Consider the following 19951-nt stretch of genomic DNA (forward strand, 5'->3'; position numbering starts at 1 on the left):
TTTAAGAGTTGCCTTGGTCATACTGTCTGTTCACAGCAGTAAAACCCTAAGACACTACCCTAGTGTCTGGACTAGCCTAAGAACAAACAGAAATAGACTTTAGAGGAATGAGCTACTGAGCTGATCCTTGATAGTGGATCATAAGCTACTTGAGGGCTTTGACACTATTCTGTACTTTAAAAAAGCAACTGGGAAAGAGAGAGAGAAACTGCCTCAGAGGCACAAACTATTTACCACAGAACTAACTGCTAGCAGAAGTGGATATATAACATACCTCCACTCAGTGTTCCATGAGGATCAAATACATCACCCCCAAGGGTTACAGTTCTGGTCATTATCCTTTTATCAAATGCCACTTTTTTGGCATTATCCATATTGTTACAAACAAATGTTGTTCCAAAGACAAATTCCATTGCTTTCTGAAGTTCTGGTTTGTAGTCAACCAAGGAAAGAGCTACATGAACGTTGTTAGGACCAACCTTCATGGAAACAAAAGATATATCACAAGACACACTACTTTCTTTGAAATATAAACTAGTAAGAACTGCAACAATATATATTTAAACTATATATACCTAGTAATAATTTTTTATTTAAAATACAGTTTTAATACCAAAAGACTTATTATCAACTAAAATAATTTAAATACTAAGCACTAAGGTACATTAGGTCACCCCTTTAATCTCAGTCCTCTGAAGGCAAAGGCAAGTGGATCTTTGAGTTCAATGCCAGCCTGGTCTACAAAACGAGTTCCAAGACAGCCAGGGCTATACAGAAAAACCTTGTATTGGGCAAAAAAAAAAAAAAAAAAAAAAAAAAAACAAAACAAAACAAAACAAAACAAAACTAAGCACTGTAAGTTTCTTTTAAAAAAGGCCATACCAAGTTCTCATATCTAAATGGACTATACAAATACAATGATTAATTAAAGTAATCTCTATGTCAGCATAGTTATAGAATGTTTGGGTTCAATTATTAGTAATTTGTTTCAGTGAATGCTTTTTTTATTCAAATGAACTATAGCAGCCACTTTCAAAAACCAGAAATGAACACAATGGCTAACTGAAAGGGTAAAAAGAACAGGCAAGGCCCTAGTCTTCCTCTGCAATCATGGCCTCTTGTGAACTCAATATTCCCATGTTCTTAGAAGAACTTAGCATTGCTTTGACAACAGCAAGACAACAACAGCAGCACCATGCCCAAATCTTCTTCTGAGCCAGAGGCACCACTAACAGATCTGGCTACAAACTCTAAGAAACAGTGTACTTGCTGGTAGAGGTTTGAAATTCCAAGTCACTAAACCACACAAACTAAAACAAACAAACACAAGCCACTTTCAACTACAAGGGCATTTTGAAATTATTTTGATTGAAATTTTCTCAGCAGTACTAAAGACCCTGACTATCTGCTTAGTGTCTTAACTACAAATGCTACTATTTCTCGGTTTCACGTAACTTTTGAACTCAAAACCCTTACAAAGGGGCTCAATAATAAGATCATTTTGTTGAAAACATATTTGGCTTCTTCTTTAAAATTATTTTTTAAGTGAATTCGTGTTTTTCTGCATGTATGCCTGTATGAGGGTCTTAAAGCCCCTGAAGTTAGACAGTTGTGAGCTGCCATGTGAGTACTGGGAATAGAACCTGGCTCCTCTGGAAGAACAGGCAGTTCTCTCAACAGCTGAGCCATCTCTCCAGCCCAGCTTCATGTTTTTAATCAGCATTCACCACGCTGAATGAATGGTGGGGCACTGGAGAGAAGGCTGTTGAGAACACTGGCTGTTCTTCCAGGACAGTTCAGTTTTCAGTACCCAGTCAGGCCGCTTGTAACCCCAGCTCCAGGGCAGCCAAGAACATGAGCATATAGCATATATTCATATAAATCCTTAAATAAAACAAATAATAATAAAAATAAATCATTTAAAAATAATAAAAATGCATTTTCATATATACATCTATTTTCTTAATAGCAGACACACAACAATTGAGGCCACCTTATCAGTTAACTAGAATTCTATATGAGTATACCCCTTAAAATTATTATTTCCTAAAACTAAAAGAGATGAACATTTAATAAAGACAAAGAAAGACTTACAAGATTCTGAGCGACCCTCAGAGTTTCAGGAGCAATACACCTGGCTGAAATCTTATTGAGAGGAATGATTGTGTATCGACGCTTCAATTCCCCCTTTTCTAGTAGCTTCTTACCAGTAACCTAAAACACGCATATGAAACTTTTAGAAATAAAACACTAAAATGGGATGCATACAAGTAAGAATACATCATCAAATATATCTGTGGGGTGTTTTCCCCAATGTAGATCTTAAAAGTACATAAAGCAGATTATAATTCAGCCTTACATAAGATGTTTTTGTGGGCATAGAAATGAATTTGGAAGGTGTTTTGCTAGGTGATGTAAGTCAGAAAAACTACTATACAATGCCATCTACATACAGAATCTTAAAATGAAAAGCTGATATAGAGAACAGGTGACACGTAGCAAGGAAGAACAAATACATACGAGCAGATAAAGGGTGTGAGTTTGCAATCAGAAAAGGGAAATATATCTGGAAATATGATGTTCATGTAGAATGCCTTCTCCTGGCTCCTGCATGCACACACACATATATATGGTGTGTATACAAGCAAATGACACACACAAAACTAAAAGATAAATCATAAAATGTACACAATAATAAAGTTAATTTACACAAGTAACAGTGAAAACTAAAGAAATGTACATAAATCTAATATTACTGTAATAAACACATTGACAGATTATTTTATAAATTTAAATAAATATAAATTTACAGAGCAAAACAGAAAATAAATTAGAATTAAATTTGTCAAAAAGAATTAAAAAAATTAAGTGGCTTGGAAAGCTACGAAATCACACAATTTTTCTGGCATTATGTGATTTTTTTTTTAGGCAGAATATTCATATGAAATTTTCTTTAACTAAAATTCATTTACCTCTGTGTCTACTATGACATTGTAGAGTCGCTCCCCAGCCACCAATTCCAGAGCTGTGGCTGCAGCATTATCTTTCACACTTATCAGAGAAGCTACAAGTCCTTTTACACAATTTCTATTCCAGTTCTTCTCTGGGTCCCTAAAAATTAATGTTAGATAAAGAATGTAGTATCCTAGATAAGAGCTCCAAACAAATAAATTAGAATAGTTACAAAATGTCAGCTATTTTCTGAATTACAACTAAAATATTTCAGTAAATTAACAGATTTATTGTTTACCTTTAATTATGTGTATGCAGATATCCATGGGGGGGGAGGGTAAATACATGTGAGTGCAGTTTCTTGTGGAAGCTACAAGAGGGTGTTGGAGTGAAAGGTAAGACACCTGACGTGAGTGAAGAGAACTGAAATTGTGAGCTCTGAAAGCTCCTAACCACTGAACCATCTCTCCAGTCCCTTTCTGCACATTTCCAATGTAATGAATACACCTTTGGTGTTCTAATCTCTCTAATACATAACTATGGTTGATCTACAAAGCCCTAACAAAGCAGTAGCAGTAGCTCAGTAGTTGGGTACTTCCCTCACATGCCTGATGCCCAGGATTCAATGTTCAATATTGCCACTGAAAACAGATGAAAAATGAATGTCTTAAGAATCCTGTGTAGTAAAACAAATTAGAAGATGCAAGAGTAATAGCAGAATAAATTTGAAGGTAGTTTAAACTGAAATTAAATCACCTCATCTGATTTAAAATTATTGATGCTAGTATCTGTTATTTTCACAAGAACCCAACATTTCATATACTTCAATTAATCAATCAATTCATATTTTAAAAAATGCATCTTAAAAATCTTTTGTGTCAGATTGCCTTTCAGCTTACATAAAAATGTGTGGTGGCTATTACTGTGTAACATGTAAGGTTTAAACCTCTTACTTGTATGCAAATCGAAGATTGGGAAATTTTGCCAAGAGCGCTTCGTATGATCCATTTAGATTACTGATGTCACGAGACAGCTGCCTGTGCTTTTCCAAAAGCCATTCCTCTTTGTTTTCTGAAGAGCAAATCACAAGGAGCTTGTAACCAGTCTGACAATATCACTTAAAAGAAGTAGAGCCTCCACCTCTATAAAGTACTCCAAACAGCAAATGTAAACTTGTAGCTAGTATTAAATAAAAGGTTGCTTACCATACAATTCCTATCAAATATTAAATGGGCATGTTTCCAACACCAAACATAAAAAAATTAGTGCCTACTAAGTGAAATAGACAAATGCCAGTTTTAAACATTCAAGTGATCAAATAAGAAATTATCAAAAATGCATAGGATAACTTTATGACTAAATAATAAATAAATAAAGTACTAATAAATAGGTAAAATAATGCTTATTCATTTCCTTTTTTAGTCTCTATGAATAAAAACATACTAAAGATTTGACCTTAGGGACCTTTAAGACAGACCTTCATAATTTAGCTTCTTCATTTCAGTTTCAAGTTTTTCTTTAGCTTTTTTGACAGCTTCAAAAGCTTCTTGATCCTTCTTGTAGCCACTGTCCATCTTCCTGACTTCTGCTTGTTTACTCTTTAGTTCTTGTTGGGCATGTTTCAACTTCATCTGAGCCTGTGATGGATGGATGGAACAATAGCAGTAGTAATTAAACCAAGATTCAAACTGATTTAAGAGACATCAGAATTGAAAATGTAATTGCATGGTATCCTAAGTTGATACTAAAAAATTATTCTTTTGTCTTAAAAATATTAATATAAATGAATTAATGCTTTATTCTGTATTAATACAGTCTGTCTTTAGCATAAAATGTGACATAGTAATAAAGTTGAGAAATTTTCTGAAAGAATGACTCCAGTAGCTAGTTAACCATACACCAGAGAGGGGCATATCACTGTTTCTGTTCTCTTCCTTTTCATCTCATGCCTTTTTTTAACTTTCTTTTCCTGTCTGTGAATCCTGCCTCTCGGTGAGAGACAAGACAATATGGAAAAGGGAAGCTAAACTGAAAAAAATTCAATGTCACAAACTGATTTTCCAAAGGTGACAATTTTTACCCTTATGAATTTATACCAGTCAATACTGCTTCTTAAAGCCATACGTTGTTTATCCTCAGGGTATCCTTGCTTTATAACTGAGTGGTAAATGATTAGTTTTTCCCAATTCCTTCAAAGTAAGTTAATTAGAAACAGTAATTTAAAACTTTTACAGTACTGATGAGTTCTTACAACTTTATGCCTGTCAATTATGAAGTTAAAAATACATTTTAAGTGATTAGGATTAATAAATAAACATATGAATGTTTCCAAGTACATATTTTAAAGGTGGCCCTTCACTGCATAAAAAGCATACATGTGTAATCACACGCAACACTATAGGCTGAGCCGAGGGCCTCTAGTATACAACTCTTTACAGTCAACATTACTGATATACGACAATGAACTCATATTAGAGACTAGAGATGTACATACAGCAGCAGTTACACCATGCTTAGCACCTGTCCTTACCTGCTTGGCCTCCGTCTGAGCTTTACTGATGTCGTTTTTACAGGTTATCATCTGACCGGCCAGAGTTGCTTCTGCTCCATCTTCATTGCTGGACAGCCCAGCAGACACCGCATTGAAGTGCTGCTGTGCAGCGGCCAAAGCTTCAGCATCTTTATCACTCGCTTCGCGGAGGCTCTGCAGCCCATCGGTTATCTTCTTAACTTCTCTTTCCTTTGCTGCTAATGCTTTAGAGTCCTTCAAGAAGAATGTCAAAATGGAAAGGTATTTTAGAAAACAACTTTCAATTTATTTAGTTATTAAATTTCATAATTATGAGTAAGCACAGTAAAAAAAAGTAATTTAACTGTCCTAACTTTAACTGCTGAATTCTCACTTTGAAGCAGGCTGTTTTGGAGATGTTACACCTATACAATTCAGTATTTTCATTCCAAATGGGATAGTAAAATCCTGGAGAAAATAGGATAAAGTTACTATATATAAAAAAAAATTTCTTAAGAAAAAATAAAAGTCAGTTTTGAACTCTATAAAAGTAAAATGATAGTCTCCCTATGTCACACTTGAAAGTTTTAAGGATGAAAAATACATATAAATATTTTTTTATGAAGTAGCATTACTATTCAAGCATTACGGGCAGCTCCTAAAGGTTGGAAAACTGGTGAGTAGGAGATCTAGGCAGCCAGGGAGCAGACAGATCTCTGCAGAGTGCTCACAGAAAGCGCACCCCCACCCCCACCCCGCACTCCCTGCTTGAACCAGGCACCAGGAACAGAACTTTGGAACTTCTGTTTCCACCCAGAGGCGACTTCAGGGCGTAGAACAGGGCTCGGCCCATCTGCCACCTGGACCATTGGAAATCCAGGGACACAGACCAGATACAAAGGAAAGGTAAGAACATATCACTGCCAACAAAATAGCAAGAGGAAAGCGAAAGAATATATCCCAAGGAAACCAGGACAAACTGGCAACACCAGAACCAAGCTCTCCCATAACAGCAAACATTGGAATGCCAAACACTCCAGAAAAAGAAGACGCAGATCTGAAATCATACCTCAAGATGCTGATAGAGATACTTAAACAAGAACGGGAGGAAAAGCAAAAAGATTCAGAAGCTTTTAAAGAGGAAACAAGAAAAACACTCAAAGAACTAGAGGAAAACGGAACCAAAGACATGAAGGAATGGAAGAGGGAATTTAAAACGGAAATTGACACAATAAAGAAAACATGAAAAGAGATAACCCTAGAGGTAGAACACCTAAAAAAGAAATCAGGAGTCACAGAAGCAAGCATTTCCAATAGATTACAAGAGATGGAAGAGAGAATCTCAGGGGCAGAAGACAACATTGTAAACATACACAAAACAGCCAGAGAAGATGCAAAAAACAAAAAGCTCCTAACCCAAAATGTCCAGGAACTCCAGGACACAATGAGAAGACCGAACCTAAGGATAATAGGAATAGAAGAGGGTGAAGAGTATCAGCTAAGAGGCACAGTAAATATCTTCAACAAAATCGTAGAAGAAAACTTCCATACCCTCAAGAATGAGATGATCACGAGCATAAAAGAAGCCTTCAGAATTCCAAATAGGTTGGACCAGAGAAGAAATACTTCCTGACAAATAATAGTCAAAACACCAAGTGCGCAAAGCAAAGAGAGAATACTAAAAGCAGTAAGGGAAAAGGGTCAGGTAACATATAAAGGCAGGCCAATCAGAATCACACCCGATTTCTCAACAGAGACTATGAAAGCTAGAAGAGCGTGGACAGACATCATGCACACCCTAAGAGAGCACAAGTACCAGTCCAAGCTGCTATACCCAGCAAAACTATCAATCACCATCGATGGAGAGACAAAGATATTTCAAGACAAATCAAAATTCACACAATATCTGACCACAAACCCAGCACTACAACGAATTATAGGTGGAAAACCCAATACAATGAGGGGAAATACAGCCTAGTAAGAACAAGAAAACTCCTAAACAAGAAAACCAAAAGAAGAAAAAGACACAGACACAACTCAACCCACAAAAGCAATAATGGCAGGAAACAGAAACAACTATTCCTTGATATCTATTAACATAAATGGACTCAACTCCCCAATAAAAAGACATAGGCTATCAGACTAGATACATAAACAAAATCCAGCATTTTGCTGCATTCAGGAAACTCATCTCAGAGAAAAAGACAGACACTATCTCAGAGTAAAAGGGTGGGAAAAAAACTTCCAAGGAAACAGCCCCAAGAAGCAAGCTGGAGGGGCTATTTTAATATCAAATAAAGTAAATTTCCAAACAAAAGTTATCAAAAAAGGTAAGGAAGGACACTTTTTACTCGTTACCATGGAAATCTGTCAGGAGGAACTCACAATCCATAACATATATGCTCCAAATAAAAAAGCACCCACATTCATAAAAGAAACCCTACTAAAGCTCAAAAAACACATTTCACCCCACACAATAATAGTGGGAGACTTTAATACCCCACTCTCACCAATGGACAGATCATGGAAACAGAAACTGAAAAAAGACACTGCAAAACTAGCAGAGACTTTAAACCAACTAGAATTAATAGATATATACAGAACATATCATCCTAAAGTAAAAGAATACACCTTCTTCTCATCACCCCATGGCACCTTCTGAAAAATTGACCACATAATTGGACACAGAACGAGCCTCAATCGATATAAGATTGAAATTCTCCCATGCATCCTGTCAGATAACCATGGTCTAAGGCTGGTCTTTAACAACAACAAAGAAAACAAAAAGCCCACATACACATGGAAACTAAACAATGCTCTGTTAAACGATAGCAGGGTTAAAGAAGAAATACAGAAAAAATTAAGGATTTTCTAGAATTCAATGAAAACGAAAACACAACATACCCAAACCTATGGGATGCAATGAAAGCAGTACTGAGAGGAAAACTCATAGCCCTAAGTGCTTCCAAAAAGAAACTGGAGAGAGCTTACATCAGCAACCTGACAGCACAGCTAAAAGCCCTAGAACAAAAGGAAGCAGATATACCCAAGAAGAGTAGACGGCAAGAAATAATCAAAATTAGGGCAGAAATAGACCAAATAGAAACAAAAAGAACCATTGAAAAAAAAATCATCAAAACCAAGAGTTGGTTCTTTGAGAAAATTAACAAGATTGATAAACCCCTAGCCAGACTAACTAGAGGGCAAAGAGTATACAAATTAACAAAATCAGAAAGGAAAGTGGAGACATAACAACTGAAACTGTGGAAATTCAAGAAATCATCAGATCCTACTACAAAAACTTATACTCCACAAAATTGAAAAATCTGGAGGAAATGGACGAATTCCTAGACGGATACAAGATCCTAAAGTTAAACCAGGACCAAGTAAACCATCTAAATAACCCTATAACACCTAATGAAATAGAAGAAGTCATGAAAAGCCTCCCAACCAAAAAAAGCCCAAGTCCAGACGGGTTCAGTGCAGAATTTTATCAGACATTTATTGCGGACATAACACCAATACTCTCCAAACTATTCCAAAAGATAGAATCAGATGGAATACTACCTAACTCATTTTTTGAGGCCACAATAACCCTCGTACCTAAACCACACAAAGACCCTACAAGGAAAGAGAACTTCAGACCAATCTCACTTATGAACATAGATGCAAAAATACTTAACAAAATCCTTGCAAACCGAATCCAAGAACACATCAAAACGATTATTCACCATGACCAAGTAGGCTTCATCCCTAAGATGCAGGGATGGTTTAATATAAGGAAATCCATCAATGTAATCCACCATATAAACAAACTCAAAGATCAAAATCACATGGTCATCTCACTAGATGCTGAGAAAGCACTTGACAAAATTCAACAGCCCTTCATGTTAAAAGTATTGGAAAGAACAGGAATCCAAGGTCCATACTTAAACATAATAAAAGCAATATACAGCAAACCAACAGCCAACATCAAATTTAAAGGTGGCAAACTTGAAGCAATCCCACTAAAATCAGGAACTCGACAAGGCTGCCCACTCTCCCCCTTCCTATTCAACATAGTACTGGTAGTCCTGGCTGGAGCAATTAGACAGCAAAAGAAGATCAAGGGGATACAAATTGGAAAGGAAGAGATAAAAACATCACTCTTTGCTGATGACATGATAGTGTACTTAAGTGACCCACAAATTCCACCAGAGAACTCCTACAGCTGATAAACAAGTTCAGCAAAGTGGCTGGATACAAACTTAACTCAAACAAATCAGTAGCCTTCCTATACTCAAAGGACAAACATGTGGAGAAAAAAATTAGGGAAAAGGTACCCTTCACAATCTTCACAAAAACTATGAAATACCTTGGTGTGACTCTAACTAAGCAAGTGAAGGACCTGTATGACAAAAACTTCAAACCTCTAAAGAAGGAAATTGAGGATGATCTCAGAAAATGGAAAGATCTCCCATGCTCATGGCTTGGAAAGATCAACATCTTAAAAATGGCCATCCTACCATAAGCTATCTGCAGATTCAATGCAATCCCCATCAAAATACCAACCCAGTTCTTCATGGAATTAGAAAGATCAATGTGCAATTTCATATGGAACAAAAAAAGACCTAGAATAGCGAAATCCATCCTCAACAAGAAAACAACTGCGGAATCACTATCTCTGACCTCAAGCTATATTACAAGGCAATTTGCTGAAAACTGAATGGTACTGGTACAGAAATAGGCATGTGGATCAATGGAATAGAACAGAAGATCCAGAAATGAGCCCTTATTATATATATGGTCACCTGATTTTTTAAAAAGGAGCTGTAAACATTCAATGGAAAAAGGACAGCCTATTCATAAATGGTGCTGGTCCAACTGGCACTCAGCATGCAAAAGAATGAAAATAGACCCTTTCTTATCTCCTTGTACAAAGCTCAAGTGTAAGTGGATCAAAGATCTCCACATTAAACCAGATACACTGAAACAGATGAGAAAGCAGGGAAAACCTTAGAACACATAGGCACAGGAGAAAATTTCCTGAACAAAACACCAATGGCTCAAGCTCTAAGGTCAAAGATTAACAAATGGGACTTAATGAGATTGCAAAGTTTCTGTAAGGCTAAGGACATCGTCAAGAAAACAAAACGGCAACCAACAGAATGGGAAAAGATCTTTACCAACACCACATGAGATAGAGGCCTAATATCCAAGGTATACAAAGAACTCAAAAAGCTAGACACCAGAGAATCAAATAACCCTATTAAAAAATGGGGTACAAAGCTAAACAAAACATTCTCAGTTGAGGAATATCCAATGGCTGAGAAATATCTGAGGAAGTGCTAGACATCCTTAGCCATCAGGGAAATGCAAATCAAAACAACCCTGAGATTCCACCTCACACCAGTCAGACTGGCCAAGATCCAAAACTCAGAAGACAGCAGATGCTGGCGAGGTTGCAGAGAAAGAGGAACACTTCTCCACTGTTGGTGGGGTTGCAAACTAATACAACCACTCTGGAAATCAGTCTGGCAGTTCCTCAGAAAATTGGACATAATACTACCTGAAGACCCAGCCATTCCACTTCTGGGCATATACCCCAGAGACACCTTAGTACACAACAAAGATATATGCATCACAATGTTCATAGCAGCTCTATTTATAATAGCCAGAAGCTGGAAAGAACCCAGATATCCTTCAGAAGATGAATGGATACAAAAATTGTGGTACATTTACACAATGGAATACTACTCAGCCACCAGAAACAATGACTTAACCAAATTCTTAAGAAAATGGCTGCATCTAGAGAATATCATCCTGAGTGAGATAACCCAGTCACAAAAGAACAGACATAATATGCAGTCACTAATAGTAGGATGCTAACCCCGGAGGCTCGCACTGCCCCAGAAACAACTCACAGACTGTATGAAGTCCAAGAAATAAAGAAAGCAAAACAAAACAAAACAAAAAAAAAAAAAAAATAGTCATGCTCAATCCTTACCCACCAAGAACACATCGACAAATTCCGGGTTGTACCCTGTATTACATGTAATGTCTGCTCATTGTTACTGGTGGGATGTTTATCACACTATCAAACCTTTAAAAAAAAAAAAAAGTACTGACAAAAATGTATTGTATAATTTTATGCAAAAAATGCTTAAAATTTGTACATTTATCTTTGTTTTGTAAAATAAAGTTGTTAAGAAAAGATTCAAGCATTACAAAGTACTGCTAATACTTAACACCTTTTAAGGAATATTTATGAGATATTTGATATGAGACTAGATACCAACTATGATAGGAAAAAAGTTCTTATTTACATGAAGGTGTACAGTATTTTGAACCACTTGATTGTGATTCACCTAATATTTACTACTGTTTACTATACAAACTATATGTGTAGGGAGTCTTATTCTACAGAAGAAAACATGATAAAATAAAGCAAGGTCAGGAGACATCAAGTAGTGGAAGCTACTATATTAGGAATAGAGGAAAACCTGGCTGCCAAGACATTTGAGAAGCACAGGTAAGACTGAGCATGGAAGCAGCCAGCGCTGTACTTGGTGACAGGATGGTTGGAGCACACAGAGCAAGAATATAAAGACGCCAGAAGTCACAGTACAAAGCACAGGAGGCTAGGATAATCACTTATTTAATCAGCATTGACTCTGAAATAAATTTTAATATAAGCAAATTAAATTTTAGTTTCTATAGAGAACAAAGTATAGAGTGGCTAGAGAAAACGCTGGGCAGCTACTAAGCCAATAGCCCTAATGGGAGGCAATAGCTCAAATGAGCCTGCAGTGATGGATGGGAGCTCACAAACTCTAGGTTTTCTGGCCTAAACAGGAAGAATAACGGTGCCATTAACTGATGTGGAAAATTCAACATTGATGGGAAAATTTATGACTTTCATATTGGATGTGGTTAAGTTTACATAGTTTTGTTAGTCCCTCAGGTAAAAATATTAACTAGTTGGAAAATAAATATATAAGTAAAAAACTATTCCTCAGATGGCTTTGTTTGACCTATTTCATTCCCCCTGTTTAAACACAGTTCTTAAAAAGTAGCTGAAGAATGTGCTAGCAATGTAACTTCCTAAGCCCGTGTTCTAATCCTCTCTCCCCCTTAGAAATAAGAAATCCTGTAATGCTTTAACACAGCCTTTCACATCACCATAGATTCATCCCATTTCGTTCCAGTGATGCCTGATCAGGATGTTTCATCAGCTGCATGTCAAATGGACAGACACCATACACCCATGACAACTTTCCAAGGTTATGTGGAAATGGCCCACAATATAACCCAAACTTCGCTTCTACATAATTACCATCTATATGTGAGATATAGATCTGATTCCCATAACTTGCTGAGTGACATCAATACAGTCAGTCTGGTAACCAGTGCAGTGAATGAGAATGCTTCACAAAACCAGGGATCCAGTTTGGTTTACTAAAAAAGCCCAAGTGGCCTTAGCCTGTGACACATAACACAGATGAACAAATAAATGGCCTGACAATTTAGGGAGAAAGACATCGTAAATAAACCTTGGTTACTCTCTCCAGATGTTAATGAGCTTGCTACACACATCTGATGGGGATTGGGATGTATAAATGTGGGAGTTTAGCCTAAGATCAAATTTTGGAGAAACATGTAATTTCATGTCCCAAATGTTAGAATTCTTAAGTAGGTTACTCATGCCTGTGCCATCTGGGAGTGAAGTAATACACAGTACAGGGTGACTTAAGAAAAACAGAAAATCTAGAAGATAGGAAAAGATAAGAAAGATTTATGCAACCCAACTAAGGTGTCTGTTTGATGAAGAGATATTGTAGACCCAACTGGCTGGCTGCTTGATTTTTCATCTCAGTTATCAACCGGATGAGAATTAGTATCACCTGGGAGACAGTCTCTGGACATGCTTGTGCAAGAGTATCTTGATTAGGTTAACTGAGGTGGGAATGCCCGCCCACCGAGAGCGGCACCATTCCCTGGGCTGGTATTCTAAACTGTACAAGAGGAGAAAGTGAGGTGAGCACAAGCATTCAAGCATTCATCACTATTAGCTTCATGACTGAGTGCAGTATGAGCAGCCAATTCAACCTGAAACACTGATCCCCAGGACCACATAAACCAGAAGTGGGAAACACACCTATAATCTCAGCTAGTCCAAGGGAGGTCATTCTTAGCTACACAGTTATACAGCACTGTTAAAATACATGAACACAAGCCCTCTTATTAGAAAGGCCTTTAGAGAATGGGGACAACGCTATCACAACAGGCTGACTATCAACACCATTTGGACAAAATGTCCAGGAAGTATCCTAAATTCAGTCTAAATAAAAGTCTTTGCATTAGTGGAACCTATTATGAAACCCATGTCTAATACCTTTTAATCCTCTTAATTAAGATGACAATTTTGAACTGGGCCCTTTACTTTTAAAACCTTGTGAGTCTGACATGTGTAATGGAAATAGAAGCATCTTCAACCTACATGCTTTCTGACTGGAGCCTATGCAAGCCCTGGGTTAGCAAAAATATCATGCCCTAGGAGCTGGCAGATGATGGAATCTTGTACACTAGTTATGCCAGGGGTACCTCAGGGTCTAACCCCAAAGATGTGATGAACCACTAGGTCAGGAGCCTGCAACCCTATGCTAAGAACAGTAGGAACCCACCCAGAGGTAAAATCACCGTTTATGTCTGTTATCATACAAAGGAATCAGCGTTCTTAAAAGAATGACATAACGATATAATACCATGACAGATCATAGCAGCTGATGTTTTACCTTGTCATGGTCCTGGCAGCCCTTTAGAATCCTTCAATTCCTCAAACACTGCATTTAAGACAACAGAGTTGCTGTAAACCTATTAGCCAATGTGATTGTGTAAATGAAAATTCCCGAAAAGCAGCTGTGGCTGGCTGTGAAAACTCTGGGAGGACCTGGTTTCTGCAGAGCTGATGCACCAAGTGGAATTTCAATACTATGGAGATTGGAGACTAACTGCTTTATCTTGGACTACTTTTAGCCCTCTGGAATAGCCATGCTTTGTCCCACCATGTGACAATAATTTAAAACATCTTATAAGCTATTAACTTAGCAGAACACTAGCTTCTGCCAATCCAAGAGTTAGGAATGTCTTCAGATAGCGTCTTAGGTTTATAGACTAGCTCCCCCATCTCACTGTATCTGCCTCTCTGCTGTACTCACCAGTGTATTTTAAACTTGTCCTGAGTCATGACCTTTTTGTTCTGTAAAACTGTTTGCATGTAGGAACATGAAACTGTCAACCTAAATCTGTGTTCCCAGGCCATGGTCACCCAAAATACCATCAGAATGAATTATCTTTTGCTCCCTTAAGATGAGGGACGTGACTAGGTGTGATGGCAGACATCGGTATAATCCCAGAATTTGGGAGGCAGAGACAGAGTTCGAGTCCATTCTGGTATGAGTGTGAGGACAGATGGGCTGAAGAGAGAAACCGTGTCTCTCCATCTCAAACACACACACACACACACACACACACACAGATGAGAACTACGGTTTTTACATCAATAATTGCCAACTCTTGTTGAAACACAAGCAGAGGAAGCTCTGAAGACAGCTCTCCAACTTGCTTTTTGATTCTTTTGAAATGGAACTTGGACCACCAAGATTTGGGCCAAGTCAGTGCTCTAGGCAGATATGATCATTCCTATCATCTTGCATGTGGCAGTGGTTCTCCTGTGCCTAGTTACATATGTTCTGGCTGAGGCTCAACAATGTTGCAGTGTGTATCTGGTATGAGGTAAAAGCCTACTGGAAGACAAATCTCCCCCTCTAGACTTGAGGTTAGCCTTAGGCAAAGGAAACATACTAACTTTGCTAAGGGGACTTTCCTGAGCCATAGGAGAGAACACAAAACAATTTTCCAGCTGGCTCTGGACTAACTGAAATTTGCTCTTTCTGGTATGATCCCAGTGAATGGCTGTAGAATTTGTTGGTAGTGTAACATCCTGAGTTATGAAGAGATTGGTATTCTAGTCCTAAGCAACTGATGCTCAAATAACCCTGGGATTAATAATCTAGGGCAGGCAGCTTCTGTGGTCCTGTGACTACAGCTGTGATGAAGATGAGTCTGAACTCCCCTGGGGAAATCTTTCTGAGCATGAGGAAATCAGCTCGAAATTCTGAACTGTTCCTGACCTTTTCTAACTAATAAACTTAAGCCCAATTTACAAAATATTTTGTGTATGTATAACTTCTGTCTGTCTTACCAGACTTCTTTTCAAGAGTTGCTAACCAGACAACCAGTACATAATCAAATTGTTATACAGAGTTCATGAAAAATTTAAGCCCAGCTTCGATTTGAAAGCACTGAAACTGACTGTATCTAGAGATACAGGAATAAGAGTCCTCCTAAAAAAACAAGTGTACATAGAAGATGGAGACGTCTATACACTAGCCTGGGGCATGCAAACATTTACAGATCAAGAATAAAGGATGAAGAAAAGGAAACAAAAAAAGAAAAGAGATGGAACAGCCTTGTAACCCTATGTTAAAGCTAAAGGACCAAGCAAAAATAAGGGAAATAAGCCAAAACCAAGGCAGAGAACCACACATTTAAGCCTTAATAAACCCAATTTAAAAAACAAACATAAAATCAATAGATTTCTGTAGTTGGGTACCACAAACAGAATTGTTAAAACATACTTAACCTGCTTTGACACTTTATTTAAAATCTTCCCATTGCTTGTATTTAAAATTGTTCTATGTATAACAACAGCATCTAATAGGACAGTGTGAAAAAATATTTTGTTTTCATGACTTTCTACTTTCAATCACCCAACAGGAGCATCCTAGAAGTGCTCTATCACATACACCACCTTTGAGATTAGACACTTAACTTAGTTATATGAATGACCTACCTTTATCAGCCCTTGCACAGACTGCCTACTCAAAATTTGCACTCATATCTATTCTATGCTCACCCTCTCCTGTCAGTTTCTGAATTATGAATGTTTCTTTTCCCCCCATTCTTTAAAAAAAAATAAAACAAAACAAAACAAAAAAAAACAAAAAAACAAAAAACAGGGTCTCATATAGAAGCCAATGCTGACCTCAAACTGGTACCTCAACCTCCTAGTGCTGGGATTAGAAGTCTTGAGTCACTCTAACCATCAGCACTGGATTTTACTACCAGTGTTTATCTTATTATTTAATGTATTTTATTAATATTCCAAGTAAAACCAAGCTCCTCCAAATTCTCATATACTACCAGTCACTGTGTCTATTCTTTCCTTTTCAAGGAAATGTATCTTAGGAATTATTTTTATTCACGGGCATGAGTCACACCTACAATCCCAGTAAGCATGAGGCTAATGTAGGAGAATCACATCAGTGTTCAGTACACAGGGAATTCTAGAACAGCTTGTAGTAAAAAGTAAGAGCCTTTAAAAAATATAAACAAAATGAGGAGAGATGGGGGTTAAAAGATGCATCTTTATTGGTGGAGTTCTTCTGCCTAGCATGAATGAAACGCACATAAATAGGCATGCTAGTGTACCGTTGTAATCCTAGCATTTGGGAGGTAAAATCAGGAGACCAAAGTTCAAGATCATCCTCAGCTACAAAGGGTGTTTGAGTAGTGTGTGCCGGGAAGTTAGAACCAGGACCTCACTTGGCCTTCTGAACACTTATGGGCACAGCTTTCCGTATAATTCTTCTTTATTCCCACTTCAGTAATCATTGTACAACAACTATCTATTTACTTAATTCAGCATTTCTCTGGACACAAAAGGCAGAGATTTTTAAAAATTATTTTTTCCCAATTTTGTATTCCTAACCCAAACAGTTAAACTTACCCTGTAGCTGACATTAAATATGAACAATTTAGACAAATAAACATTTGGAAATACATACTATTTGCTTACCTCGGCCATGTTTTTTTCTAGCTCTTTGCGCTTGGTTTCTTCACTAGCTAGGTTTTTCTTCTTGAGGTCAAATGCACTTTGAGACTTAGTATTTACTCGCTGAGCTTCGGCAAAAGCACCCTCTAGAGATCGGAGTATACCTCCAGTTTCCTATAATCAACACACACATTTCACATCACTTACCCTATCATGTTACAGTTTTCCCGTGATTTTTAAGTTGTGCTCACTTTTTACAAGTTAAAACACTGCCCAGTGACCCCTAAAGTCATGGTATAGTTTTCCAGAGTGTTTATCTATTTTGTTTGTTCTGACCTTATCTTTTCTTTTCTCTAATTCTTCTATTTCACAATTGAGAGCCTTTATTTTTTTTTCATTCTCTGACAGTACTTCTTGAAGCTTTAATATTTTATCCTGCATTTCCTTTAGCTCTCCAGCTGAGCGTTCCTTGGTATCTTCAGCCAGCAAAAACTGATAGGCAATATATAAACGACTCAAATGTTCTATCTCTCGCATTACTTTCTGGTACTCCAAGTAAGAAGATCTTTCCTGAAAGAAAAGTCACAATAAGGAGTAATTCAAATTCAAATTTTTAAAACAAATCTGGGGAGACCCTCACTATAGAAAACTTGGATCAATTTCTCCTTTTATGATCTGATTTTTTAATTGTTGTTAAGTAGGTTATTTAAGACTATATTCTCAGAACTCTGGCTTTTAAGACATTACACCATCTGTAAAGAATTCTATAAGGCCTTTTGTGTGTGTTCAAAATATGATCAAGTAGTCCACTGAACAAGGAAATGAATTCCACAGTTCATATACTGGTGGTAGCAGTCTACAAAGTGCATACAGACACCAGGACACATTAAAGGTATTTGGCAATAGTGTTACTATGACTCCTACAGAACATCCACATACCACAACCACCAGCTCCCACATTAGTGAAGCTGAGTCACAGAAGGACCCACAGAAGCAGTATAGCAACTAAACTCTGTAAGCTACAAAGAAAAATTTAAAGTGACTTCACTGCCTCCCCCTGCCATAGATTTAGAAAGAATATGACAAAAAAGGAATCTGAAGGCTAGACTTAAACTTCTAATTTATAATTTGCCAAGAGTTCTATCATTTAAAATGTCAATATTAACTATCCAGTAAAACTAGATTTGCTATTCTTCACTAAAGTATTAAAACCTGTCATTAACATTTCTAAGATAATGAAGACTATTCTTTAATATCATTATGATTTAACAGAAGAAATCTGCAAGACTGGACTAGAGAGTACTAATTTGAATGTATTTCATCTCACAAAAAAACTCCCAAAAAATGATAGACACTTCATCAGTACTTATAACGTAGGATCTGTGACCAATCCTAAGAACAATCCCAACTATATATTCAAAGATACAATATATACCTCTTTTAATTTTTGAATTGTTGGAGTGATCTCTTCTTCCAGTATCTAGAATACAAAAGGAAGCCAGTATTTTAGTAAAACAGGTACCAACACAAAACATATCTTGATGTCTGTTCTTTAAGATATAGAAAAGAACTGAGAAGAGAAACATTTTCTTGATTTACAGCATAAAACTCCAAATGCAAGATTCTTCTCCAAAACTGTTTCATTTTTAATTACCGTTTTTATTTCTTTCAGCTTAGCCTCCTTTTTTTCTATAGTTTTCTGGGCAGCTATTTTTTTATATTCATACATCCTGGTTCCAGCAGCTTCTTCAATCATGGATAATATCTGGAATAATAATTGTATTAAGAATTCAAAGCAATGTCCCACTGGAATTTACCACTAATTATAACAATACACTGACCTCAAAAAAACTTTACTATGTAATATATATATACATATATATGTATGTATGTATACTGTACTATAAAAGTTAACCAGATTACAATATATATGGCCATGGCCATAACATTTAATTTAAAGAAATAGTTATAGCTTCACTCGTTCCTGAAGCAAGCCTTCTGCTACACTAATTTACCGATGCTTATTTCTAAAATGAAGCTGCTGATTTTTACTTTCCTTCAAATATAAGTCTAAAAAAATGCAATAAAAAAGAAAAAAAGAAAGTAGCCTCACTCAGCTTCTATTTTTTAAGTTGGCTCTTAAAACTATTTTACATTGGACTTCACATGACATATCTGCCTACTGACTGTGGCACTAAGAGTTATGACAAGTAACTTTCTCTGTACTTCCATTTCTCTTTGCTGAGTGTCTTCTTACACCATGTCTAGTGACTAAAACAAAGCAATGCAAATGCATGCCAACACCTTTTAAAACAGCTTTTATTCTACTCCAGTCCCAATCTCTACAACCATCTTTCTCAACCTTCCTACTGCTGTGACCCTTTAATACAGTTCCTCATGTGTGGTGAATCACAACCACAAAATTACTTTCATTGCCATTTCATAACTGTAATTCTGCTACTGCTATGAACAGTAATATAAATATCTGATATGCAAGTTATCTGATATGTGACCCCTATGAAATTAGACCACTAAAAAGGGTTGCTACCCACAGGATCAGAGCCACTGCTCTATAAAATTTTGTTTTTCTGAATCCATTATAATTTGTCCATGTT

At 36.8% G+C, this 19951-nt stretch overlaps 1 protein-coding gene across 1 annotated transcript in view; it reads right to left on the reverse strand.

Moving 5' to 3' along the window:
- Positions 1 to 19951, reverse strand: part of SMC2 (structural maintenance of chromosomes 2) — a gene marked incomplete at its 3' end in the record, with an annotated part of 49647 nt that overhangs the window by 22327 nt on the left and 7369 nt on the right. The window contains exons 6-15 of the mRNA XM_080940021.1: positions 18991 to 19101; positions 18772 to 18816; positions 17673 to 17906; positions 17361 to 17510; positions 5483 to 5716; positions 4430 to 4589; positions 3906 to 4023; positions 2973 to 3111; positions 2095 to 2214; positions 275 to 479 (exon numbers count right to left, since the gene is read on the reverse strand). Coding sequence (XP_080796147.1) covers positions 275 to 479; positions 2095 to 2214; positions 2973 to 3111; positions 3906 to 4023; positions 4430 to 4589; positions 5483 to 5716; positions 17361 to 17510; positions 17673 to 17906; positions 18772 to 18816; positions 18991 to 19101 — 1516 coding nt within the window. The remainder of the gene's footprint in view (positions 1 to 274; positions 480 to 2094; positions 2215 to 2972; positions 3112 to 3905; positions 4024 to 4429; positions 4590 to 5482; positions 5717 to 17360; positions 17511 to 17672; positions 17907 to 18771; positions 18817 to 18990; positions 19102 to 19951) is intronic.

This window comes from Micromys minutus, assembly GCF_963924665.1.
Source record: "Micromys minutus genome assembly, chromosome: 28".
In the NCBI taxonomy this organism is placed as follows: Eukaryota; Metazoa; Chordata; class Mammalia; order Rodentia; family Muridae; genus Micromys; species Micromys minutus.